The sequence below is a fragment of the Condylura cristata genome, unplaced genomic scaffold, assembly GCF_000260355.1.
Source record: "Condylura cristata isolate star-nosed mole 26May11 unplaced genomic scaffold, ConCri1.0 scaffold00013, whole genome shotgun sequence".
Classification (NCBI taxonomy): domain Eukaryota; kingdom Metazoa; phylum Chordata; class Mammalia; order Eulipotyphla; family Talpidae; genus Condylura; species Condylura cristata.
The window spans coordinates 31,438,831-31,466,234 of NW_004567114.1; the positions used below are offsets into that span (position 1 = coordinate 31,438,831).

Genomic DNA, 27,404 nt, shown 5'->3' on the forward strand with positions numbered 1-27,404 from the left:
AGGGGATCCTTGTGATATGTATTTTTAAATCATATGTAACTATGATTCTTTAAAATTATTCTCAGGTCAAACAAAATAAATATATATCATAATGAATGTACTAAATATTGATGTCTACTATGTTTAAAATTTGTGTTAGTATGGTAGATAGAAAGATTAAAAAAGATTAAAGTCAAAGAATTCACAATTAGTCATAAAATTAACAAGAAATAAAAAAAATCTCGCAAAACAGAAGTTCCTGTCACTTTCCTCCAAGCATTAAAAGTTCATTTCAGTCTTTTTCTCATTTCTTGTGATTAAGAGACAGACAGCAGTGATAGTTACACAACAATGTAAATGTATTTAATGGTTCTGAATAGTACACTTTAAAATGGTCAGACTGCAAATTATTTGTATATTTCACAAAAATTAAAAACTAATTAAAATGGTAAATTTTATATTCTGTGTATTTTACTATTAATAAAATAACTTCAAATGGTCTAGAAACTACATAGATACTTATCAGCAGGTGAAAAGAAGGCTAATTGACTTAAGAGTGCAGTCCTGTGAAACATTGCAGTGCATGAAACAGTTGGAAAAAAATATAATTGATAACTTTAATTGAATGTCACCCAATTCTTTTGTGTTATGGCTCAAATTTTTAACTTGAAATTAGTTCTTTTCATGCCTTTTTAAGCTCAAATATGTTGTAGTAACAAAAGATGTCAGACAAAAATGAACTTTTAATGCTTAGTTGGAATTTCAGAGGTGAAAGAGATGCAGTCTTACACAGGAGGAACCAGAGGTCTAGAGAAGTTAAAATTTTGTACATGGCCCTCCGTAGTGGCACAACAGGTTAAAGCACTGCACTATGAAGCTCTCCAAAGCCACTGCAGCAAGAGTTCCTTCCCCCGCCAAGGTGCTGACCCACATGATATGGCAGACCTCTCCTGACCTGTCTGCTGCTCCCCTCAGCAGTGTACTTCAGCAGATCTGCCTGCTCTGTTCCCCAGTCTATCTCTGGTGAATCTTCTCACCCACCATGTCTCTGGCCTGTACCCCAGTTCTGTAAGCATACACAAATAAATCTTTTTTAAAAAAAAAGATTATGTAGATAAGTAATGAAATCTATTTTGAGTGGATATCTTAACTTTTACTCCACTGTTAAACTTTATACTAGTTTAATCAGGCCAGATTCTAATCCTTTCAAAAAGTTATCTTTCATTCAGTTATTTCTTTTCCATTAGGAAATGTTTATATCAAAAATGAATTTCCTATTCTATAGCTTAAATCTATATCTTTTACTTCTGCTTTTGATATTTTTCAAGTGTTTAACTTTCTATCTTTTTCTTTTCCCAAATCAGAGTTCTTAATTTCTAAGAGAAGTTGTATTTTAATTTAAAAACCATTTTATGAACTTATGGCCAAATATTCCTTCCCATCTTTACCGTTAAGTTTGAACTCTATTTCTTGAAATACTCTTTAATTGCAGAGCACAGAGACAGCATTAACCTTATTTTCTCCTTGATCTCCTTGATCATGTATTGCAACATGTCATAAAACTTTTGGTTGCAAATGACAGAAATTGAGCTTCCCCCTCCCCCAAAAGAATTTATTGTCTCATGTATTTGAGAAGTCCGAGTGGATCTTCAAAGACTATCCATAGACTCAAATTTCTGTTGTTAAGACTTTCTCTGCCTCTTCATTTGTATTAGTTTATTCAAATAAATGCTCTCCTAGAGGCAGCAGACATTTTCAAGATGCTTCAGACTAATGTATTCCCAGTTAATCAATTGTAGTGGAGGAAATGATATGAAGAACTCTCTCCCAATGTCCATATCTCAATTCCAGGTCCTGTGCACCTCCATTAGCAACTCCAACATTAATCCAGAGAGTTGAGGAAGAGTTTCTCAAAGGAATCTGGAGAAAGGGAATGGAAAAATTATCTGGGTGGACAGAAAGAATAACTCCCTTAGTCTACCCACTTTATAGTAAAACAACTTTAAAAGAAGCTCTAGATAAATTAAACATTAACGTTCCTCTTAAATTCTAAAATATTTATCTTATTTAATATATGGCATCTTTTGCCTCCTTTCAGCTGCCTAGCATTTGAATCCTTTTCCCTTGTGGGAGTCTTACTGGGAAGACAGCTCATATCTCCTACCATAGAAGCTGAAGAATACAGATGTTTTTTAAAAAGTTGATATAATTAAGTTATGACAGGCAACCTATTTTTGACTGTTTTCTTCCTGGGCTTTCAATATAAAGCATGGGTTGAAAATAAGCAGAAATAGTTGGAATTTATACTGATGGCTTCAGGAATAGCCAAGAACAGTAGTACCTTTAGAACAGCAAGGCATGCACTTAAGCGCTAATATATTTTTCCTATGTGATGACAACCCTATGATTCTGGCCACCTATGATTCTCCCCTTGGTCATTATTCATTTTATAAGCCCAGTGTTTTAACACTCTGTTGATTTTGTGGGCTATTCAATTATCCTATAAGTTCCTTTTCTGTTTAATTTAACCCAAGTAATTTTCTTTTCCTTGTAACCAAAATCACTGACTAATAAACTGCTAATTTTTAGCCACGTGATTTTGAAGTATTATTTTCTCTAAAGTGCTGATCATTGGTAAACTTAAATATGATTCCTGTCTTTCATCTTTTTTTAGCAGTAGCATTTATTCTTCTGTGGCTTCCTTTATATTGACCTTTAAATCACTTGTAGTAACCTTCTGATATATTTAAGTTGCTGCCATCAATTTTATATCCTTCCCTGAGATCTGTGTTTCTCCTTTGCACTCTCATTTCTCATTTAGTTGTATCTTTCTGCTATAATTTTAATATAAAGGTCCTTTATATCTCTTTGCTGGGTACATTCCTGTATCAAGTTAAGGTTCAGCTCATGTAACAGAGAAGCTACAACATCAGTGGTTTAACAAGATACATATTTCTCAGTCATTTAATCTAAGTCTGGACTTAGGTATTTCAAGATTAGTATGGCAGTTCCATGGACTGGTGGTGCAATTTAGTTTACTATCCAACAGCCCTAGAGTCTTTTACTCTTAGTCCAGCTAGAGCTTCTCTTCCTTATTCTTGTGTAAGTCATGGGATGAAAGGGAGAGAATTGTTTTCCTTTCCTTTTTAAAAAGACTTCCTAGAAGATTCCATGCAATACTATGTCTTCTATATCAGACCAAAACAAATGGCCACATTTAGCTGCAAGGGAAAGCACTGTGCCTAGCTAGTAATTAGATTTATTTTACTAAAAGAGAACAAACTTAGACTCTGGTAGGAAACTAGCTGACAGAACAGTTTCTGGTATGTAGCTAGCTGTTTTCTCTATGATTTCTACTTCTTTTCTAAGTAATTTCTCTTCTTTCTATATAAGCCAGTTTAGTTCTAGAATTATTTTGTATATCTTTAGTTCAATTAATAGAGTATAAACTTTGAACAGAAAACCAAAATAGTGTCTATATTATAAGAAAAATCTTAATTTTTTTGTGATTAAGTACTTTGTTTTATAATTATTGATAGAATCATTTCAACTATTTAACAAGAATTGCTGATCAATTATTTTTAAAATATAACTTCATAATGAGTTAAATTTTATAAAAGAAATTTTAGGCCCTCCCTGGTGGTGCAGCCGGTTAAAGCACAGCACTGAAAAGCTAAAGCTGCTTCCGCATGAGTTCGATTCCCACTTGCTCCGGAGGTGACCACACGGCGAGGCAGACCTCTCCTGGCGAGGCAGATTTCTCCTGACCTGCCCGCTGCTCCCCTCAGCAGTGTACTTCCTGGATCTGCCTGTTCTGCTTCCTGCTCTGTGTCTGGTGAATCCTCTCACCCTCCACATCTCTGGCCTATACCCCAGTTCTGTATGAATAAATAAATAAATCTTAAAAAAAAAAGAAATTTTAAAGGCAATTATACATTCAGCTATGAAAATAAAATACGGAAGATACTGAAGGCCTTCCTGAATCTCAATTAATGAAGAATGAATGAAATTCAGTGATAATTATGCTCACTTCCTGACTGTTTTGATCATACATAAATAAGTACCAGGAATATTGTCAAAAATTTACTTACACTCCTAATTCCTAATTTTTTAAGTTTTTTTTTCCCCTTATGTATACAGAACTGGGGTACAGGCCAGAGGTGCAGGGGCAGTGAGAGGATTCACCAGAGACAGAATAGGAAGCAGAACAGGCTGAATGACAAAGTACACTGCTGAAGGGAGCAGCAGCTGGGTTAGGAGAGGTCTGCTGCACCGTAGTCACCTCCCTGGGTGGGGATCAAACTCATGCTGAAGTGGCTTTAGCTTGTTAGTGCTGTGCTTTAATTCACTGTGCCACCACGGAGGGCCCAATTCCTAATTTTTTAAAGAAACAATTTTGACATACAGAAAAGTTTCAAAAATAGTTGCACTTCCTTTCACCTAGTTTCCCCTTATGTTCACATCTTATATTTCATATAACAGATCAATGATTAAAACTAGGTATCTAATTGTGTAATCAATATGATTTTTGATGTAAGAACTTTCCACTTTTCTTTTTGTGCAGAATGAATTTTTTCTGCCCATATCAAAGGATGGATATCTGTGTAGCAAGGAGGAACTAGAACTTCTCTAATTTCTAGCCAATTTATACTGGACAAGATAATTAGCTTATTCATTTTCTCATTCAAAAGCCCAGGTTGTGATCCTCATAAGTACAGCCGGTAACATACTACGGGTAGGTAGCATTTAATCACTTTGTCAGATTCTTTAACTACACTATTGCACAAGTAACTCTCAAATTCATTCCCAGGCCTTCTGCCAAAGTGAAACTAGCTAGGCCATGAGTTATTTTTATTCTTATGTAGAATTCATAAGAAAATCTTTCATGTACATGAGGATTTTAATTTTCTCATTACAACATCCTTCTTGTATAGCATGGTTCTCATTGCTAGGCTATGAGGGGTCATTTGGAGCTTAGCCTTTACCAAAACATTAATCCCACTTAGCAGTATCCTAAGTGCTTTCCTTGGGTTGAAAAATGCAAACTTTGTATACCTCTGTAGGGTTCTAGTTTTGTGTGACTTTTCTCAAAGTTGCTTCCTTAAATTTACTCATCAAACTCATCTTCTTTCTACTAACCTTGGTATTATCATTAACATACTAGGTTCCCTTTAGTTAAATATAACTTTATTCAGCATTTTGGACACAAATTATTTTTGTGTGTTTAGAAAGGACATGAAAATCTTCATGTAGGAACCTCTGGCTTAAGAAGGGGAACAAATCATTGTCCCTTAATCTCTAACAAAACAATCAACAACTACAACAGCAGAAGCAACAAAAGATTTCATGATCAAAAAACAAAGGGAAGAACATAACCATAAACTTCAAATTTTTGGCTGCTAGTAAAAAGAAAGATTTTGGAGCATAGTTAGGAGCTACAGTTAGCAAGCTCTAAGAAAAAAAGTTCTTTAGACTCTAAGTCAAACACACCAAATTATCTACAATGGGGAAAAGTCTAAAGGATAGTTGCTGGCAGAGAGGGGCTGGCTGCTCAGTGAACTGGATACACAATACTGGGGATTGCTGTGCTACATAATAGCTTTGTTGCTTAGTCAGAATGTTTTACATAAGCTTATACCTTGAATTAGTGAAATATGATTTCAAAATTAAAAAAAATTTCCAACATCATGAATAAACCATGAACATAATATTTATACAATCTAGTGAGGCAGTATTTAAATATTAGAACTGATCGCAAGGTAAATAAATTTTTGTGATCCATAGTGGACTTCAAACTTATTTTTAATCAAGTATGAGTGAAATTATTCTAGATATCAATCTTTCTCCCTCCCTCTTTCTCACTCAAGTATGAGTGAAATTATTCTAGATACCAATCTTTCTCCCTCCCTCTAGACTCATAATGTATTTTTTATTGATCTTTTGAAAATAGTTAATAATATGCAGGATCTAGTATTAGAAACATATATCTCACTTTTTAAAGTTTTTTTTTTTTTTAAAGATTTATTTATTTGTACATACAGAACTGGGGTACAGGCCAGAAGCTCAGGGGCGGCGAGAGGCTTCACCAGAGACAGAGTGGGGAACAGAACAGGCAGATCGACGAAGTACACTGCTGAGGGGAGCAGCGGGCGGGTCAGGAGAGGTCTGCCACGCCATGTGGTCACCTCCAGGGCAGGCGGGAATCGAACTCATGCGGAAGCGGTTTTAGATTCTCAGTGCTGTGCTTTAACTCGCTGCGCCACCAGGGAGGGCCTCACTTTTTAAAGTTTTTTAAACTCAAAATAGTTACAAGGAAAACTTATTCCCAGGCAGTTTTTTTTTTCATTTTTGTTTTCTATATGAAAATGAAATTCTTTAAAAAGTGAGTTGTGGTGCAGCAGGTTAAAAAGCAGCACTATGAAGCTGTCTGCAGCCTCTGCAGCATGGTGAGTTCTATCCCTGGTCAGGGAGCTGACACACATGGTGCAGCAGACCTCTCCTGTCCTGCTGCTGCTCCCCTCAGTGGTGTATTTCAGTACATTACCTGTTCTATTCCCCACTCTGTCTCTGGTGAATCCTCTTAGTCCCCACACCTCTGGCCTTTACTCCAGTTCTTGTATGCATAAATAAATAAATCTTTAAAAAAAAAAAGTAACTTTGGTTTCTATTGTCTGTAATAGCTGTTTTGGTTTCTTTTCCAAGTAGTGAATAACTTTGTTCATGCCAATAGTACAAACTTCTAATTCTTATTTTCTTACAATACATGGGAAAGGAATCTGGAAATTACATTAAAACCAGTCATGATATTAGGACATGTTCATGTTTCTGACATCTGTTACAGCTGACATTTACGTTGCTGATAATGTCAATTTCTTTTCTTATATTGTTGTTCATTTTTGTACAATACTTGATCCTTCCCTTCCCCCAGGTGTAGTCCCCTAATTTTCCCACTACCACATCACCTATGAACCATTACCATAGTCCCTGTGTTCATTTCTCCCCTACTCAGATCTATAGTTTGCTGTAAATTTTGCCTTTTTCCTGGATAATAGCACTTTTTGGTAATGCCAAATCTTAAAAAGAACAAGTGGTACTGAAAACATTTTATAAGATAGCCATTAAAGGTTGACAATTATGGGACTGACATTCTCAAAGCTCTTTTTTTGAGAGTGAACAAAGACGCTGCCAGTAACTTATAGAGAATTTAGATGTATTTCCATGAATATACATATCTTCATTCATACCATAGAAGTATAGTAATGTTTTAGTTCACTATACATGAAAATATTAGAAGCTTTACCTGATTAGAAAAAATATTTCAGTATCTTAGTCACTGAAGGTATATAAAAACAATCAGATTGGAAGAGAATAAAAACATAAATCAAGGATATGGGACATAAACAATTCTAAGGTAATATCTTTAATTTGGGACACATTCTACACACTTTTTTTCCCAGCTAAATTTCCTTGAAAGTCATGTACCACTATGACCCTGAGACACTATAAATCATTGAAAATAAAGTTCTGTATATTCTAATCTACTTACTGAAGCTGAAAATGTCAATATATTTAATGAAAATGTCCCTAAATTGCAGAAATCTTATAACTGACTTCCAGCTAATGGCAAATATTATGTCATTCAATCTTTTTAGAATGACATAGACTATGGGTTACATGTGCTACTTGTATTAAAATTCTTTTTTAAATTTTTGGTAATTGTACACTTGCACATTTGCTACTAAATCCTAATGAACCTCTTTTTTTGAATGGGGGTGAGGGAGTGGGAGAAGGGAGGACAGGAAGCTTGACATATATAGTGTATTGCTTACAATATATTATAATACAAAATTGCTACAATTATATGAAGCTGTGGTTGTATTTGTATATATACCTGCATATATGCACTGTATCTACAGATGTAGATAAACTATTGTGTTGCTTAAAAACTCCAATAATGGCTTACTAGAAAAAAACAGGACAGAGTCCTTCACAAGGTAAATGAACAGGAAAATGTGACAATTTTGACTTAATTTCTATCCTATTGTATGTTTGCATTCATTCTTGTTAGATTTTAAAGCTCTTCATTCTACTGTTTCTCAACACTATAGAATCCCAGGCTGCTTTTCACCTATCTTTTAACAGTTTAACATAGATGGCTGGATCAAGTCCATTGTTCCAATTGTGTGTAGCTTAAAAAGCTCTGCTGTATATTAGTCTTTCTATTGTATCTGGCTTCCATGAGTGCTCTGCTCTCTGTATTTTACTCTACTCTTTCTGTCTCCTAAATCCACTTATGTCTATTTTTTCTGAAGATACTTTTTCATCTGGGAGCTCAAATTGACTTCTCTCTATTCTATTTCCTTAACTAAAAATGCACTATTAAGGATGATTGAACTCTTTTAAAGCACTTCATTAAAAAAAAATATGAGAGGACATATGGAAGTCAGTTATTAGTGTTTGTAAATACCTGTTTTCAGCCAAATTGATAATGAGGGAATAAGAAACATTTGGAAATTTAAAAATGCTATCGATACACACACACACACACACACACACATCTTACAGATTAGTTTTTGCTTGTTCTTTACGAAACCTACCTATAAAACATTCTGATGGGCAGATGAGAAGGAAGGCATTATTTTATAATTAAAGATGGAACAAATAGTAGAACGAAACTATCAAAATTATCCTGAATGTTGTACAATAAGCAAGATACAAAGCATGCAGTCTGTGAGTGATTAAAATCTTGAGCTTTTAAACCACATGCCCTTATTTTTTTTTCCATTGAAAATATAGACATTGTTATTTAAACATTAATCAACCTGGTTAATAAAAATGTAAACCATACATTTTACAATTTATAATGTTTAGAAATAAAACTCTGCTGGTAAATATTTTTTAAATATTTGGAAGTGAATTAGAATTATAAACTTTTCAAGTTATATATGTAGAATACTATTTGTGAAAAACACTTCATATCCAATTTTAATTGGTTAAAATATAATCAGTTTTTAAAAGTTACAAAAATATGTTATTCTGAAAGATTTTTATTAAATGCATATGAAAATTCTCATATATTTAATGATACAATATATGGAAAATATGTTCTATTTTTAAAATCATTAGTTTAGAATCACAAGTTCTTATATGGAAAATGACTATTGATAAATTGGCTTTTTGGTTTATCTAGTAGAAACTCTTAATATAATATAAATTATAATTTTATTTCATATAATTAATATTGTCAAAGCCACTTTGAGGTTTCTTTGAATATACTATTTTATTTACAGGTACAGCATTTAAAAAACAAAATGTTATTAATAAACTATTTCTTGCTGACCTAGTTCTAAGGCATGTGAAAAAAGTTGAAAGCCATTATAGGTTTTTCTTTAAAATATTTCAGTAATGGAAGAAAGTGAAGAAAGATGAACAAGAAAAGTCAAGTTAAGTACTTGGAGGTCACTTAGTAGTGTTGAAGCTTTTTTTTTTTTTAAAGATTTATTTATTTATGCTTACAAAACTGTGGTAAAACAGGTCAGAGGTGTGGTAGGTGAGAGGATTCATTAGAGACAGAGTGGAAAACAGAATAGGCAGATGTACTGAAATACACTGCTGAGGGGAGCAGTGGGCATGCCAGGAGAGGTCTGCCATGCCATGTGGGTCAGCTCCCTGGCCAGGATTCAAACTCATGCGGTGGTGGCTGCGGAGAGCTTCATAATGCGGTGCTTTAACCTGTTGCACCACCAGGGAGAGCCCCAAAAGTGTAAAGCTTTATAACAGAGAATTGAAAAATCCAGCCAGTTTTTTAATCATATAAAAAATGTGATTTGATTTAATAACCAATTGAACCATGTTTTTATTCTTTTGGAATTATACTTTTTTTTTTTAAATGCAGATAGCATTTAATTGAACATTAAAATCTATAGCAAGACTAACAGTAATTTTATTTTTTAAAGATTTACTTATTTGTGCATACCGAACTGGGGTACAGGCTAGAGGAAAGGGGTGGTGAGAGGATTCACCAGAGACAGAGTGGGGAGCAGAATTGGCAGACCAACAAAGTACACTGCTCAAGGGAGCAGTGGGCTGGACAGGAGAGGTCTGCCAGGCCTAATGGATCACCTCCCGAGCAGGAGGGGATCAAACTCATGCCAAAGTGACTTTAGCTTCTTAGTGCTATGCTTTAACCCACTGCGCCACCAGGGAGGGCCTAACAGCAGTATTTTGAAACAATACTTCTGATAATGTATGTTAGCATATCAGTAGTGAAATGGGACATGATATTTTTAAAGATTACTTAAGAATTAGTCCTGAGTGACTGCAAACACACTGCATAAGTGTTCTAGGCAAAAATACATTCACAACCATAGTTATTTTTGTGTCAATAGGTCAAAGGAATCCAGGACTACAAAAATGGAACACAATCATAAAAATACTTTTTAATCTTCATGTATGTAAATCAGATGATCACTTTGACATTATTTATATTTGGTTCAACATTCTAGGTTCCTAATGTGTAGAGAGTCCTAATTTTAGTTTGAGGTTGTTTGTGGAATTGTTCTTTAGTTTAAAACAAGTCATATAGTCATACATATGACTGCAAACAAAAAGTCAAGATATTTGCTATGAGCAATGAACTAATTTTACTGTAGAAATTAGACATTTCCCTAAACTAATCTTCTGAAAGAGGAAGAATACAGTTTTTACACTCAGCAGGACTTTAAAATAGCTTATTAAATCTTAAATTTGTTAACAACTAAATATTAATTCACTTGAGAATTGAAAAATAATAGTGATTTTGGAGTTGAAAAATCTCATATTTAGTGTGATATCTATGTTTCCCCTTTTTAAGTCTATTTAAAAATGGAGATACTACATGATATGTCATAGTATTATTAAGATTATTAAGATTAATCATGTAAAATATGGACAACTTATTTATAAATTTAAAGCACAAAGCTTGCTTTTTGTTGCAATCAGCTGTGAAGTGTGTTACAAATAATACCTAACTACAATTTAAGATTTCAGTTTTTGAATGGTTTAAGAAAATTAGGACAGATATAAAGTCATTCTTAACAAAACTTCCCTCACATTTAATTGCATTTCTTTTACTGTCCAAAACAATGAAGGATGGAGTTATAACTATTGCTTTATGAATTGCACATAACAATGACTTAACCTATTTGAGAATTCCCAGGGCATATGTTGTACATGATGTTAGTGTTATTAGTTATCATGGAAAAAATCTTCAGGACTATTATTGTGTCAAACTACATCAATGCTCACCCTCTGTATTGCTTTCATGTGAAATTATCATGTATTTATATTAAAATGTTCTTAAGGTCAGATATATTTCTTATTTATGTATAGCACTTAGCAATGCTTAAATACATGTTTGTTATTTTTTGTGTTATCAAATTATATATTACAAATTATTTCAAGAAATTCAGATGTAATGAAAAATAATAGAAATATCTCAAAATTTAACAATGTAGTCATAAATATCAAATCCTGAATCTTATATATTACAAGAATATAGAAGAATGACTAAAAGTTACTATGGCAAATGTTTAGAGGATGCTGGATAAGGAGGTGTACTTTATCTTCTTCATACTTTTTCAGTAAATTTTTCTCCAGAAAAAACAATTATTAAATTTCCCCACCTATTTCATTTGTTTATTATAAGAGAACCATATAGACAGTATTTCATTTATACATAATCATAAGAGAAAATAAAGCAAATGATGCCAAATTAGAGATAGTGAAAACCAGACTCTTATCACATTACAATGAAATAAGTCATCAATGTGAGAGGGCAACAAAGACATCTTCTGGACATCTTAAGAACTGCATAGTTGTTTTCAAGCAAAAGCTCTTATTTCAACCTACATGTAATAAATAGTCATTTAAAACCACACATTAAAAAGAGCAAAACCAACCTATATTAGGTTCAAAATTTTAAACATCACATGATTAAATTACAAACATACAAATATTTAGAGAAGATACAAAACTGTTGCATATGCACTGGAATTAGATGAAAATATTTCCAAAATAGCTTTAAAACTACTTCCAGATGGATTATATTATACAAATATTTTAGTAAAACTAATTTATTTTCATCTATGGAACATAATAAAAGTTTGAGAACTATCTGAAGTATTGAGCTGGAAATTAAAAATTTAAATGGAATACTTTATGAACCATGAAATCTATTTCTGTCAAAATAGGATTGGTAATTTAGTTAAAGAATTATATGTAATAAACAAATTCAAAATCATTTGATTGATTTTTTATCTGTTCTAGTACAATGCTTATAATATTTTAGAAAAACTATTCCCATTGAAATATCACCATTAAGGGTTCAAATTTTAAATGTGTCCACTCAGTTTGAATATGTGTTTTCAGCCTAAATTTTTAGTTTGAAGTTTTTTTTTAAAAAAAAAGCATAGTTCAACTAGAAAAATTTAAACTGCTTATTTTTGGTAAGAAATGTATGCTCTGGCTTTAGGTAACCCCAAGTGAGTAGATGTTCTACAATGAAAATAAGCTTATTTCCTAAAATCACATTTTTCTTCGTATTTTCATATAACATGCCCTAGTAAGATTTTGTAACTACATGCTTCTGATACTGGTACCAAATATTTGATTCTCTGGGTTTTGTTTTGTGTCACTTGTATCTTTCCAAATTGTTTATGATATAGTTCATGATTTTTCTAATTTTCAAATGAATAATTATGATAACCATAAAGAAAGCTTAAGAGAAGTGATGTTAAATAAAAATCACCAAGGGAGACAGATTATATTCATAAGGAATTGAAACTAGTTCAGGAATATGATTGTTTTATATTTAGTAACATGATTATTTCATATTATTTTCCACCAACACTATCTGCTAGTTTTTGCACGACTAAATAGAAATAGGGTTCCTTGTGTATGTTCACTTCTCTTTAGGCAGTTACATGCGATTTGATCTTGGAAAATGGCTGCCAGGAATTCTGTCAGAAATAAAATATTTATAAGTCAAATAATGGTGACATTTCTTAATGGATCAACTAGCAAGGTAATTCTGTAATAAGTAATTTTTGTACATATGTACAACTTCAAAAAGGTAAATGGAAATTATTTTATTTTGGGCTTTTCAAAAATAGAATTATCTCTAGAAGTTTGACTGCAGAATTGAGGCTATTGGGGAGAGGGGAGAGGTAGGGACCAAGGAAGGAGGGGCTCCAATGATCTAAGATGGTAGGTTATGGGTGCTTAGGTGGTAGGTGTAGTGTGGTGACATTATACCTCTGAAGAGCGGTGAACCTATCCTCTGAATCATATACTGATCCCAAATTAAAATAATATTAAAACTTCCCTATTCTCCCCCACCTCCAAAAGAAAAATAGGACAATCCTATAACTCAGTGGGATGTGACAAATTATAACTGAGTGCGTATGAACCAGGCCTAAGTTAGCTCTGCTGTAGGGAAGTTCATTCTGATAGAGGAACAGTGCCAGCCAGGGCCTGACTCCAAAGTGCAGGGGGACAGGTATTATACAACAAAGTAGATTCTTAATGAGAAGTCTGTTTAGGGAGTAATGTTTTTAGGCATCAAGCTGGCATCTAGGAGCTAGGGTCCAGATTGGAGGAGGGGCAAATGAAAACTATTAAGTAGAGATTTGACTTAAAAAGTTTTTAGCCTTCATGATTTAAGAGAGTTGAATTTATCAGCTTTTCAAAATTTAAGCAAACCACTTGCATATTCAGTGACTCAGGAGAGAATATAATTAAAAATAGTTACCATATAATTATCTTAATGTTCTTTCGTCACATAAGTACTCAGTAAGCACTACTGTACCTTGATAACTATTTCTAAGCCTTTTTACATTATAGTGTAAATATGCCAATTTAGGGGAAAACCTTGGTGGGGAAGAAGCTTTATGCTGATAGTTTTTCCCCAGTTTTGAGAGTAAATATATAACAAAAATTCCTATTTTTATACACAACTAACAAATTTGGGCAGCATTTTCTTTTTAATGATAGAACTGATGTTGAAATACAGAATTGCTTTACCTTCCCTCATCATGATTGCTTTGCCACACTTGTGTAGTTGGAGATGCGACATTCTGGTTTGATAAAGGAGATGGAGAGAGATTGATCCCTCTGAGTTGCCGAAAAGCTATTTCTGTATGGATGCTCCGAGGACTACTTGCTAGAATCCCTGTATTTTTGTTTTTTTTTTCTGAAATTAGGAATTATGAAAGAATAAGAGAGCATTATATAATAAAATACATTAATAACAGTATGATTATCTTTCAGTTGAATATTTGACATTTTACAACATGAATTTAAAATTTAAGTAAAAATATAGAATTGGAATACATTTCAAGCACAATGCTGCTTAAGTTTCTCTGAGCCAATGAAACAATTTGATTCCCTTTAGATAATTTTAAAATATAAACACCAGAACTGTGCTATAATAGATGTCCAGATAAAGTGACCATATTTTTTAAAATAAAAATTGTGATAAGTGAAATTATAAAATTTTTATCTTAAAAAATAGTCACACATTAAATCTTGAAGAGAGATACCTGAGAAGGAAGGTAGGTTGATGAATCAGGATTGAAGTAATGCCAAAACAAACAAACAAACAAACAAAAAAACAATTGAGGATATTCCAGAAGATGTCATATGTTAAGGAGACTAACCGCAATTTGGTATATTCAGTCTTACTGATAATTCTTTCTATTGGTCAAAAGCATTAACATTCTTACTTTGATTAAAGTCTTAAAGCCTTGACACATATGTGAAGATACAAAAAATAAGTTAAATAAAAAACAACATCTTTGAGTAAATTATGTTGTTTCTTTAAAGAATATAAACACATACAGCAAACTGTTATTTTAGTATGCCCCTAGATCAATTTATAATGACCGAGATTGTTTAATTTTACTCTGCAATAATGGTCTCCGGCAAAGTGGGAATTCAAAAGGAATGGAAGAAATGGAGCCATAAAGGAATAGTTTTCTCCTGTTTTTACCAAAATGATAGCCAGTGAAGATCTGGAATTAAGGGAAGGCTTTTTCTAAATTGAACTAATGGAACATAAATTTTCATGATGTGCCCTTTTAAAATACTCCCTTTTTTAAAGCTCTGCCTCTTGAGACACTTTCCTAGTATTAGCTTCATGAATATTTTTCATTGTTGCAAAGAAAGTCTGATCTTGGTAAGATATCCTTTATACCTGAAGATGCTATTCTTACCAATGTTTTTAAATCATTGATTACTACTTTTTAGCAGTATATACTAATGACATGTTTTAGTGGTCATTCCTGTGACCCAAAATGAAATGAAAAATTTGAAAAGAACTTAGAAAATTCACTAGTGTTATAAAATTCACATTTTAAGCAAATGCTTACTTACAGTCATAGTTGAGCATAATCAGAAGTACTATATAGACACTTTGAAATTAGAATGGTCATAAGAAACTTGAACAAACATAGTTTTAGGAAATGAAATTTCAAGTTAGAAATTAGTGAGAAATTTGCTTTTGTTCCAGAGGAAGTGTTTTATTTCATTCACTCTGAAACTGTAAAAGTACCTTCAGCTTCTGGAGTTAAAGTGAAGTCAGATCCCAGGTAATGGCTAAATCCACTAGGCAGAATTACATTTGTTATCTTTATGGGAGGAGCTTTAACTTGGCCAGATGATCCACCATCCATAGGAGAGTTGGTAACAGGAATAAACTACATAATAAAATAAAATATTAACACCTCACCTGGAGAACTCAGATCAGTAGACTTAGTTCTTACCATAAACCCCAGCTTAAAAATTTCAGAACAGCAGTTATATGCTTACCTAAAATCAGAGTTAATACTAAGCAAAAATTATGCAATAGAATCTTTTGGGCCCTTCACCTCCTGTTCTTATCTTTTCAAATTGCACTGTTCTTAGTAGAAGAGGCACTTCCCCCTTTCCAGAGAGTATTAGCAAGGAAGTGTAGAATTCTGAAAAAGGGAATTAGGATATTTCTCCTTTGTAATGTTTCTTTATTTTTTATTAGCAGGAATTCCTGATGGTAAGAGCTGTATCTTCTACATCTTTGTATTCCTCACATTACCTACCACGAGGTGCCTGATAGTTGATTCATTTGTCAAAAACAAATAAGTAAATAAAATGAAGACTAAGAAAAGCAGCTCATAGCAATTACTTCTATTTCTTTAAATAGTGTTTACATTTCAAGTTAATGTTACACAAATGCAGCTTCCTACTGAGCATTGATATGTCAGGCCTTTTGTTAAAACTATTTAGTCCCAACTCTCCAACTAATTCCTTTGTGGGAGCTCCTTCCCATTACTAATTTGGAATATTGTCAAATTTTCTTCTGAAACCAAAATGTTCTGACTTAAAAAAACATACATTAAACTGAATTAGTAATGTTTTCTGTTCTTGTGCCTCCTGAACACTTTAAAGAAATGAAAATTCAATTTTGTTCTAGACATAAAAATAACTATTGAATCTTAAAAATAGATTTCTTTAAGTAATAACTTCACATACTTCCTTTATTTTACTAACCTCTTTACATGTATAAATGAATCCAAAATAACTTTAATAGAAACTTTAAATTTAGAAAAGCTAAGTGGAGAGATAGTTAAGTTCTTAATCTATCACACTGATTTAAATGGCAAAAAATAGGTTTCCAGAATGACTTCAGTCAACACTTAGCATATGACTGAAAAAAACTGAGTTCACTATATGAGAAATAGAATATCAACAAGCAAACCCTTGGTGAATGCTTATTGACTAAAATTTGAATTTATGTACTTTTTCTGGTACATTAAACCAATTAAAATTGTATGTGAAATTGGAATATTCATAGTTGCTCTGAGTCATTTCTTCCTATGTAATTTAGTAAATTTATATGTAATTTACAACAAAAATTAGCCAACATTAACTTTTTATTTTATGACAAGTTTTTTATCTCTCTCTGGAACTCTCACAAATGTGGTGTAGGAGGCATAATAATGCCTTTACCCCTTCTCCCTCCAAGATGTCCACATCCCAATATCCGAAGTTTCTTACATGAAGGTATAATTAAGCTAAGGATACTGAGATGAGGCGTTTATTTTAGATTATCCAGGAGGGCCTAATACAACCACAAGGGCCCTTTAAAGGGGAGGTAGGAAGGTCAGAATGGATGATGTCATAATGGGGGTTGGCTGATGTGATGCCATTGCTGGAAGAGGCTCATAAACAGAGGGGTGCAGATAGACCCCAGATACTGAAATAGCAAAAAACAAATTTCTCCTGAACAACTAAAAGAAATAAAGGCTCAGTTCTAGACACAAAATTAAAAATTATTATTGATCTTAAAATAGATGTCTCTAAAATATGTGGTTGTATAGTTTCTAGAAGTATTGCAGTGCTGCTAATATTTTTGTTAGCCCTACAAGACTGACTTTTGGCCTTAAGAATTAACTATTTTAAGCCACTATTATTTTTTTAAGCCACTAACTTTATTATGGCAGCAATAGAAAACTAAAGTTTCCTTTAATTTTCTAATTCTTGAAATAAGACATGATGTTCTCCAGAAATAAAAAGTAAAGGAAAAGGAGGCATATTTCTTCATTTGTTCTCTTTTGAAAGCCTGAAGCCTCTGACAATAGTTTCAATAGATGATATTATATAGCATAATGTAGTTATTCTTTCGTAGTTATATCATACAGATTAGTAGCTAAAATTAGTAGCTAAAATTTTATTTATAAAGCATAGTTTTAGAAACATTTTTGTAGCCATTACCCACAAGCAATCAATTTACTTTGTCTAAACTAGATAATCTTTGCTGACATTGTATAACTTTAAGCCTCATAGGTTTCTGCAAACTAGTTTGGCCTTTCAGGTAATTGAAAAAAAATCAAAGCTATAAAAAAGTCAGGGATAATTAAGAATTATATATATAATTCATATTTATTTTCTTTAAAAATTTTTAAAAACATTTATTTTATTTATGTATACAAGAACTGGGATGTAGCCAGAAGTATGGGGGGGCGGGGTGAGAGGATTTACCAGAGACAGAATGGGGAGCAGAACAGGAAGATCTACTGAAACACAGTGCTGAGGGGAGCAGTGGGTGAGACAGGAGAGGTCTGCTGCACTGTGTAGGTTAGCTCCTTGGCTGAGGATCGAACTCATGCCACCGTGGCTCACCATAGCTTGATAGTGCTATGGTGCGCCTCCATGGAGGCCCTAAAACCAATTTTTTGATGAAGTGCATGGTATTTTCTGTAAGCAGGAGTATCTTGACTGGTATTTTATCTGATTATTGAATAAATCTACCCTAAAGGTTTTGCCTATAATTTTGTTTGTTTTCTTTAAAGTAGCAAAAATTTAAAAACATGGGGATAAAATTGGAACATAAGAATCTAAAAAAAAAATTCCCACATATTGTGTGAATTTTTAAATTTTCTCCCATATTTTACAGATTTCTTTCTCCCTTATCCAATTTGACATATTTTCATGTGAGAGATTGATCTCTATTCAAACTTTCCAAAGTATCCAATTTGATTTTCATAAAACATAAAAATAATGACTAAAATGTGCACATATATCTGTTTATTTAAATTAAAAGAGCTGACATGAGATTTTGAAATACACTAGCAACTCTTGATAAATATGTGAATTTATTGCTGGAGAGGGCTAGAGAAGCGCTGACTCAGAGAGTCAATTTGTTTTATAGGGGAAGTGTCACATTGATAACATACAGTTATCTCTTTCCTCTTCAACATTTTTTTTTTAAAGATTTATTTATTTGTGCATACAGAACTGGGGTATAGGCCAGAGGTTTGGGGGCGGCGAGAGGCTTCACCAGAGACAGAGTGGGGAGCAGAACAGGCAGATCGATGAAGTACACTGCTGAGGGGAGCAGTGGGCGGGTCAGGAGAGGTCTGCCTCGCCATGTGGATCTCCTCCGGGGCAGCCAGGGATCCGAACTCATGTGCAAGTTGCTTAAGCTTCTTAGTGCAGTGCTCTAACCCACTGCGCCACCAGGGAGGGCCTGGTTATCCTAGCTAGAACTTCCTTAACTGTTTTCCTGCCTCCCATCCCTTCTTCCTTTAACCTTCCTAAGGCACAGCTCCAAGAATGTTATTTCTTTATTTAAAACAAACAAGCAAACCTAACTTTTCTCTATCAAATTTAGTCTTTGCAGGATAGTCAGAGAATCTGAATTGTCAATGACAGAATTTCATGTTGATATGCTTTTATGGTTTCTTTCTCTAATCTTTCTTACCTTAGTCTGAGTAGAACCTTTTTCTAGGGCTTATGGGTAAAAGACTCAATTACTCTAAGAAAAGCATATTTCTCCCTTGGTTAGTAACTACATAATCAAGACAGGTGAGGTCATAAATCCTTCTTTCCTATCTTATCTGCTAAGTGGAAGAAGTTTATTGTTACTTATATTTATAGGAATACTATGCTATAGTTTCTTCCTATCTTAGCATTAGCTGATATATTGAGTAAGAGGCACACAAATTTCAAATGATTTGCTTTATTTTGCAGTACATTATTAGAAAAAAGTAGCTTCTCAGGCATTTTTTGGCTGTTAGTCTGTGCTCTACTTACAGATCAAACAACCTTTGACAGCAATTACTAAGTATCACTAAATAGCTAAGTTTTAGTGATGCTAAATATCACTAAAATTATCCACATAAAACATCATATGTTTAAATAACATAATTATTACCGAATGTTTCCTTGCTTGTAGTTCAGAGAAGTGAAATTCAGCTTTTGCTCTGTCATCTGAATTCACAGGAATTCCATCTAACATCTGTAAATTAGGCAGTCGAAATATAATCACGTGGCGATGTAGTAGTTTTCTACATATCTAAATAAAATTAAAAATAGCAATTTATTCCTTAAAGACCTTTTATTTTAAATATTAACCTTTATATGGAAGGACATTTAGAACATACAGCAAAGATGACAGGTAATAGTTAATTTATAATATTAGATGAAAAATATATAGTCTCCACTTTTGAAAGATTTCTCAATTTCTTACTAGACTTAATGAGTTTTTAAATTACAGATTAAACAGAATAGAAATACAGATTAAACAGAATTAAAATACAGATTAAACAGAAAGATTGTATCACCAATTTGACAAAATCCAATATCCATTCATGGTAAAACAGATATAAACTGGGACTCAAAAGGAACTCTTCAAAATATCGGAGATTATCTACCTATAACAAATAGCAAACATCTGTGTAATAGTGACAATTTATAAGCATTCTTTTGAGGTCAGTAACCTACTGTCAGTGCTTCTATTTAATAATGCACGAGAGTTCCCGGTCAGAACACTAAGGGAAGTGAAGGAAATAGCAAACATAATCCTTGAAAACAAATAAGGGTCTCATTACTTATGAGAATCTACAAAGAAAAATCCAACAAAATTATCATGCCATTATAACTTAGAAAAGGGTTCAGCAAACTTTCTGGGTAAAGAGAAATATGGAAAAAATCAGAATGTCTATAATACAATGAACAATTAAAAATATTTTAAAATACTGTTTAAAATAGGAAAAACTGGACAGCCATGTGCACAAGAATGAATTTAGACTATTGTCTCACACCATATACAAACATTAACTCAAAATGGATTAGAGACAGTGGATGTAAGACCTGAAATAAATAGAATACAGGAAAAACACATGTGGCTTCAGGGATATCTTTGGGGACTCAACTCTCAATAGCAAAGGAAAAATAACAAACGAGGTACAGCAAACAAAAAACCTTTTGCACAGTCAAACAAACTACCATTAAAATATTGAATAGGAGAAAATATTTGCACAGCACATCTGACAAGGGGTTATACAAAATATCATACAACTGAACAACAACAAAAAAAATCCACTCCGAAAATGAAGAGCTAAGTAGGTATTTCTCCAAAGAAGACATACCCAATAGACAGATATGGTCTACAGACATGAAAAAATCCTCATAATGTAAATACAATCAAAATAGCAGTGCAAGACTACCTGCAAACCAGTGAAAATGGCCTAAAGAGACCAGAAACAAGAGTTAGTGAGTTTATGGTAAAAAAAAAAATGGAGCCTCATACACAGTTTGTGGAATTGTAGACTGTTCCATACTCTATGGAAAACAATATAGAGCTTTCTCAAAATATTAAAACATCTACCATATGACCCAGCAATCCGTTTCCTACATATTTGCCCAAAGAATGCAAATGCACTAATTTGAAGGGACATATGCACTCATGTTTATCACAGCATGTTGTGGACACAATCTAAGTGTCCAACAACAGATTGAGTGATTGTGGACACAATCTAAGTGTCTAACAACAGATTGAGTATATATATATTTTAAAAAAGAGGAAAACTAGCCAATTGTGAGCATAGATGACTGGACTTGATTATGCTAAGCAAAATAAGTCAGGAGAAAGACAAATACTGGATGATTTCACTAATAATTGAAGATAGAGAAATGTGTTGATTTCATACTCTGTTCTTTGATTTCATTAATATGTTGAATATAGAGAAATATGAAATCAAGGAACAGAAAAATATGAAATCAACGTATTTCTCTATCTTCAGTATATTAATGAAATCATCAATGTATCTATATTCAACATATTAATGAAATCATAGAACAGACAGAAGTAAACCAAACAAATCCTAGAAATCTAACTATAGAATTAAGGCTACCAGAGGGGCAGAGTAAAGGTTAGAGGGGGTGCACGGGCCTATGGTAGAGGACTATGGGTGCCTTGGCAGTGGGTGTGGTGTGGTAACATACATCTGAAGAGGTATGAATCTTTACCTCTTGAGTCATACCCTGTGTTATAAACCAACGTTACAGATACAAAAAGCAAAGTTGAAAAGTTAAAAAGTGAATGAAACAACAGTAAAATTACAAAAAATATGATTAAAACCTTTCTGGAGAAAACTATAAATCTCTATTGAAGGATAAAAAAATGTTGGGGTATTTGTTTTTATGAATGGAAAAGCTGCTGAATACTATAAATATTAGGATAATATGTCTATACTGGGCTCTTTCAACCCCTTTGTGCATCCAGTAGGTGAAGTACAACTACTTAAGTGTAAATCCATGTTTAAATCTAGTCTTTCCTCTTGGGAAAGAGCTTATTGCTGGGCCAATAAATTCTTCTCTTACAGAAGTTTTCCACCCATGTGGGAAGACCTCAGACAAGTATTCCCTGTTATTGGGTCACCATGATTGTTTATTTCTGGAATCTGTTCACATGCTCATTGGCATTCTCATTAAATTAAGCTAAGCAAAGATTATCTCTTCTCTATCTGCTACTGTATATTTCTCAATTTGTTCAGCTTTTAGGTGAACAGGAACTTACTTGACCCACTCAAAAATTTCAACAGAAAGGTGGCAAATTTCTTCCAAAATTAATTTAGGAATTCAAAATGATTCCAAATAAAATATGAACAAGAGTCTCACATAATCTGAGTAGTTATTTCCTAAAATAACTACTAAAAAGTGTAAATGGTTAAGAATAGTCGAGATAGTGAAACAAGAAAAAAACAAGGTGGAGAAAAAATAGAGGCATTTACTTTATCAGATAACAAGACTTAATGTAAAACCTATAATTAACATACAAATATTGGTTCAGCGATAGGTAAATAAGTCCGAAAAGACCCTCTTATATATGATAAAGCCATTTTTTTTGTATTTAGTTGGAAACAGATACTAACCAAAGTATCATATTTCTCAAATTATATAAAAATAAATTACATACAATTAAAATAACTAATACATTAGAATGGTACTTACTCACCGGATTGCCATAAACTGTAAGCTCCCTGAGAGAAGAAATAACATCAAGTTTTTCCAGTTCTGCCATATCCTATTCAAAATAAAAAGTGATTTTCTTTTTGTTAGCTCCAAAAATTTCAAGTATAGGCTAATTTGAAATAATTATCGGTAACTGTTGGATTGCAGCTAACTCATGACTGAATCCTCTGAATTTGACATTAATCTAGATAGTTGATTAGAGACAGATCTGTGTACTGAAGGTTTTTAAAAAATTCTTGACAAAGATGACATTCTAACATGGGCAGCAATTATAAGATCAAGTCTTTTCCCAGAAAAACTATGATCTATGCTAGGGCATAGATTATAATTGGTTAATGCTCCAGAAGACTGACTCAGAAGTGTGGAAAAGAAGGTGAATCCTATCTTTAAACAAACTTCAAAGATACATTTTAAACACAGTCTTAGCTCAAAAGGAGCATTTCTTTGCTATTATCTATTTGACATTAGTGAAGATTTGTGAATATATTTTAAAGTTTGCAAAATTATTTCTAAAATGCTATTTTAAATAAAATTTAGGCAGAAAGTTTAGCTTAAGGTTATAGCTAGTTCATATTAACAAAGCAAAGCAAATTTATTCAATTTGTTCTTGTTATTTTTGAAAATGTAACCATTAGGTCATTAGGAATCTTTTTTTTTTTTTTTTTAATGAGGTAACATCGGCTTAGAACACTTGAAGGAGTGTTGCTTCTCATCCATGCAAATGTATGATACACCACACTCACCATCAAAGTTTTAATAACCCTCTATACCTGCATACAATCGGCCCCTTCTATCTGTTCCTCCCACTTTCCATCATCTTCCCTCAAGTAATCACCATTTTGTTGTTAGAGGGTCATTTTTGTTTGTTCTTTTGTTTTATTTTATTTATTCCACATATAAGTGAAATCATGTGGCATTTGTCTGTGGCTTTATGCTAAGTAGTTATGCTCCTGTTTATACTTGGAATGACAAGTAGACCTGTAGCCAATGTGTCTAATAACTAAAAGATTTTAAACCTATTTTAGATCGTTTGGAAGTAGAGTTGATGTTTAATGTGATTGATTTCTACTACCTTGATTTTGGAAATATCATTAAAGTAGACTTTACAAAAGTGATCTAGAGAGACATTATACATTTTGAACCCTAGGCAGTTCTAATAGGAAAGCATGGAAACATTTAAAGTCTTGCATTATTTTCACAAGTTAAACAGAGTATAATTAGTAAAATATTTTTAATCAAAAAATGTTTCTCATAAAAAATATTAATATGAAACCAAGCTAAATCTGTGGAGGATAATGCTGGTAAAAACTTTTATAGAGCCATCAAGAAAAGTAGTATGTCATAATTGGGGGGAAAGTACTTAGGGTTACCCTTTTTTACTATACAGTTTTGTTTTTGACTTTTTTTTTTACAGTGATATGTTGTTACTTCATACTGGTACAAAAAAGCTGATTGGCAAATTTTTAGGACTTTGTGAGATGGTGTTTTAGCTTGAAATTGGTTATAGTAGAAGAAATTATGTTTCGCAAATGGACAAGTGCTGCTGATTAAGGATGGTTTCCCCCTGGAGAGTCATCTGTTAAACATTAATCAGAACACCAATGGTTGTTAACCTCCGAGTGCACTGTCAGGAGAAGCTCTTAAGAGTCTTTACAATATTAATAGTTAGGGCTGGATTAGGGTCTTTTATTTAGGAGAAAAAGTAGCAATCAAGTATTTCAATTTTGAAAATGACCCCAGGTCATGTGATTACTGAGATACTTGAAAGTAAAATTGTTGGATGCCAGATGGGGAAATCATTTAGATACAGGAAACAAATGGAACTGTAAGACTTAATAACTCACTTTTCAACTGTGTTTCTGTGATTCTTCCTGCAGAAGACGACAGTTTTCCCTATCTACATTATTGGTCATGAAGCGAAAGAAAAAAACTTCACAATGGACTCTCTTATTAAGGATATGCAGCTTATGAAAGACTCCAAGGTAGGTCAATGAGGTATTGTAAATACCTTCATTAGGGGTGTTGTGTTCTTGCTGTTTTATGCTTTGTTCCTCCTAGCCTATCAACTGGAACCCAAAAGGTTACTTGTAAAAAACTGTGGAAATTAATGCTAATTTCAACCTTACCATGTTGGTATGACTCTAGAGATAAAATCTTTTCCAAAAAGAAAATCTGAACTGAGAGCTAAACATTTGAAAAAACAAATAAAAGTCTTCAGTAGAATAAAAAATATCCAACCTAATCCAATCCTTCTAAATTAATTTTCCTTGCTAGCTGTATGGACATATTAAGGCACTATAATTTTAATGGTTGGAATAAGTTTGATGGTAAAGTGATCTAAATTCAATGAAAAATGTCATTTCAAGGGTAAAAATAAACAAAGAAGGATTGATCATTACTCAGTACTCTTTCATTCAATGACAGATTGATGTATAGTTTCCCATGATTTGAGGTTGTCTTTTGGCTATACTAGCTACATCAGCTAATGTGCTATCCATTCACTTCCTTTAGTGGATAGGAGGGAGGGGATATAGAGCAGAACACTTCTGGAAAAGTAGGTTCTTGGTCTGTTTCCTTTTAAGTGTGTTGGTAACTAGATGTTCTGTCGAAATATATTTGTTAGGAAGCAAGTTCTTATTTATAACATACCACTAGCAGGATCTCCCTGCTTAAGGATTTCTTATAGTAAATAAGCCCAATTTATAGACTTAAACGGAATGGCTCCCTATAAAATGTCACATAAGCTTAAGTATAAAATGGAGATATTTTATATATGAAACACTTGATTGATGAGATCACCCCCCACAAAGTTTTGCTTGGAGAGCTCATATTTCATTTTATGTTAGACAGTGTATATGAATGTGGAAAGAAAGGAACTGAGGAGCTGAGATATTTCCTATATCTGGTATCCTCAAAATAATTGGTAAAGCTTGATACTGGGCAAGATCTGATCTGATAATCCTGTGTTCCTTCAGATGTGATGACTGGAAATATTCTCAATAGGTTGGTAATCTATTGGGAATCAAAACATTCCCAATTTAGATTTCTTCCAGATAAGGCTTTTCTCAGAAGAGTGTTGTCTGAATCTGGGTAGATTAGTTGTATGTCATTTTTCTCTATCTGTATGTATATTTCCCAGTTGTTATGTAGAAAAGGATATTACTTACAGCACCTGTCTCTTCTTGTACAGCTTTTATATCACGGCAGAAAACTCAGGCAAGTGGCACCACAAACAAATATTGTACCAGGTACTATACTATATACTGATACAAGTGGGTATGATACACTCTATCCTTGCCTGTGGAGTATGGCTACAGTGCAGATTGTCTTTGAGATTGTTTTATAGGTATGGGAAGACATAGTAAAAGGAGAACTATGAGACTATTACCAAACACTAAGAGACATGTTAGGACTGTAAGATTGTATCTATCAATCATCTTATCTATATACTGCTCTGGGAGAGAGGCTGGGCAGGTTCTTTGGAGCAGTAGCTTGACAGAAATTGTTTGAATTCTGGGCAGGTAAAATGTAAAGTCTTAACTAGGAAGTCTTCACTGGGGAGAGATAGAATACTGAAACCAAGTCATAGTCCATTATTCAGAGTTGATTTAAATATTATACCAAATACCATGTCAAATTAAAAAAAAAAAACCCTACGATGTTTGGGGTTAGATACAGCTGCTTGGATCTAGAGCAATCAACACAAATGAGATCTATTAAAATGGACTGCTAAGAGAGTCTTAAGACATTTAGAGCTAAACTTTATTTACAGGTTATTTGGGTTTACAAGTCTAGAAGCAGGATAGACATCTTTCTACTGCAGAATATTTATATGGCACATAAATAAGAAACACACTAGCAAAATTTTCATTAGGGTATTTGGAAGCATTATGTTGAGATGAAATAGAGAGTAAATATCAGCAAAAACAAAGTTACCTGTATTTTATTATATCCTAAGAAGAGTTTCTCTAGTTTTACCAAAGGTTGTAATTTGCTCAGCTCTCGTAGTCTGTTTTCCTCCAAGTGAAGTGCCAGCAGAGAGCTTGGTTTGGCAAAGGCACTGTCATTAAATGTTCTGATGCGGTTATGGTCCACGACCAGCTCCTGAAGGACTACTAAATTGTCAAGTCCTTCAACTTGACTGATTTCATTCCCTGAAAAAAGATAACTCATGATATGTCAAGCGAGCTGGAAGTTTTTGAATAAAATGTTATTTATTATCATTTATATTTATATCAAATGATTTTTTAAAAAAGGATTATAAAGGACATATATATTTTAAAAATTTATTTATTTATGCATACAAAACTGGGATACAGGCCAGAGGTGCATGGGCAGTGAGAGGATTCACCAGAGACAGAGTGGGTTGCAGAACAGGCCAGCTGACGAAGTACACTGCTGAGGGGAGCAGTGGGCAGGATAGGAGAGGTCTGCCTTGCCATGTGGGTCACCTCTGGGGTTGGGGATCAAACTTGTGCTGAAGTGGCTTTAGCTTCTTAGTGCTATGCTTTAACCCGCTGTGCCACCAGGGAGGGGCCATAAAGAACATATATTTTTTTTTTTTAAAGATTTATTTATTTATTCATACAGAACTG

General features: G+C 33.1%; 1 protein-coding gene across 1 annotated transcript in view; it reads right to left on the reverse strand.

Annotated features, from left to right (window-relative positions):
* Positions 1-1,505: 1,505 nt before the first annotated feature.
* The window catches only part of LOC101627322 (leucine-rich repeat-containing protein 9), a 94,046-nt gene continuing 68,147 nt past the window's right edge, over positions 1,506-27,404 (reverse strand). Inside the window, exons 27-32 of the mRNA XM_012724401.1 lie at positions 26,746-26,963; positions 22,793-22,861; positions 19,709-19,849; positions 15,569-15,713; positions 14,041-14,209; positions 1,506-1,899 (exon numbers count right to left, since the gene is read on the reverse strand). Coding sequence (XP_012579855.1) covers positions 1,890-1,899; positions 14,041-14,209; positions 15,569-15,713; positions 19,709-19,849; positions 22,793-22,861; positions 26,746-26,963 — 752 coding nt within the window. The 3' untranslated portion in view covers positions 1,506-1,889. The remainder of the gene's footprint in view (positions 1,900-14,040; positions 14,210-15,568; positions 15,714-19,708; positions 19,850-22,792; positions 22,862-26,745; positions 26,964-27,404) is intronic.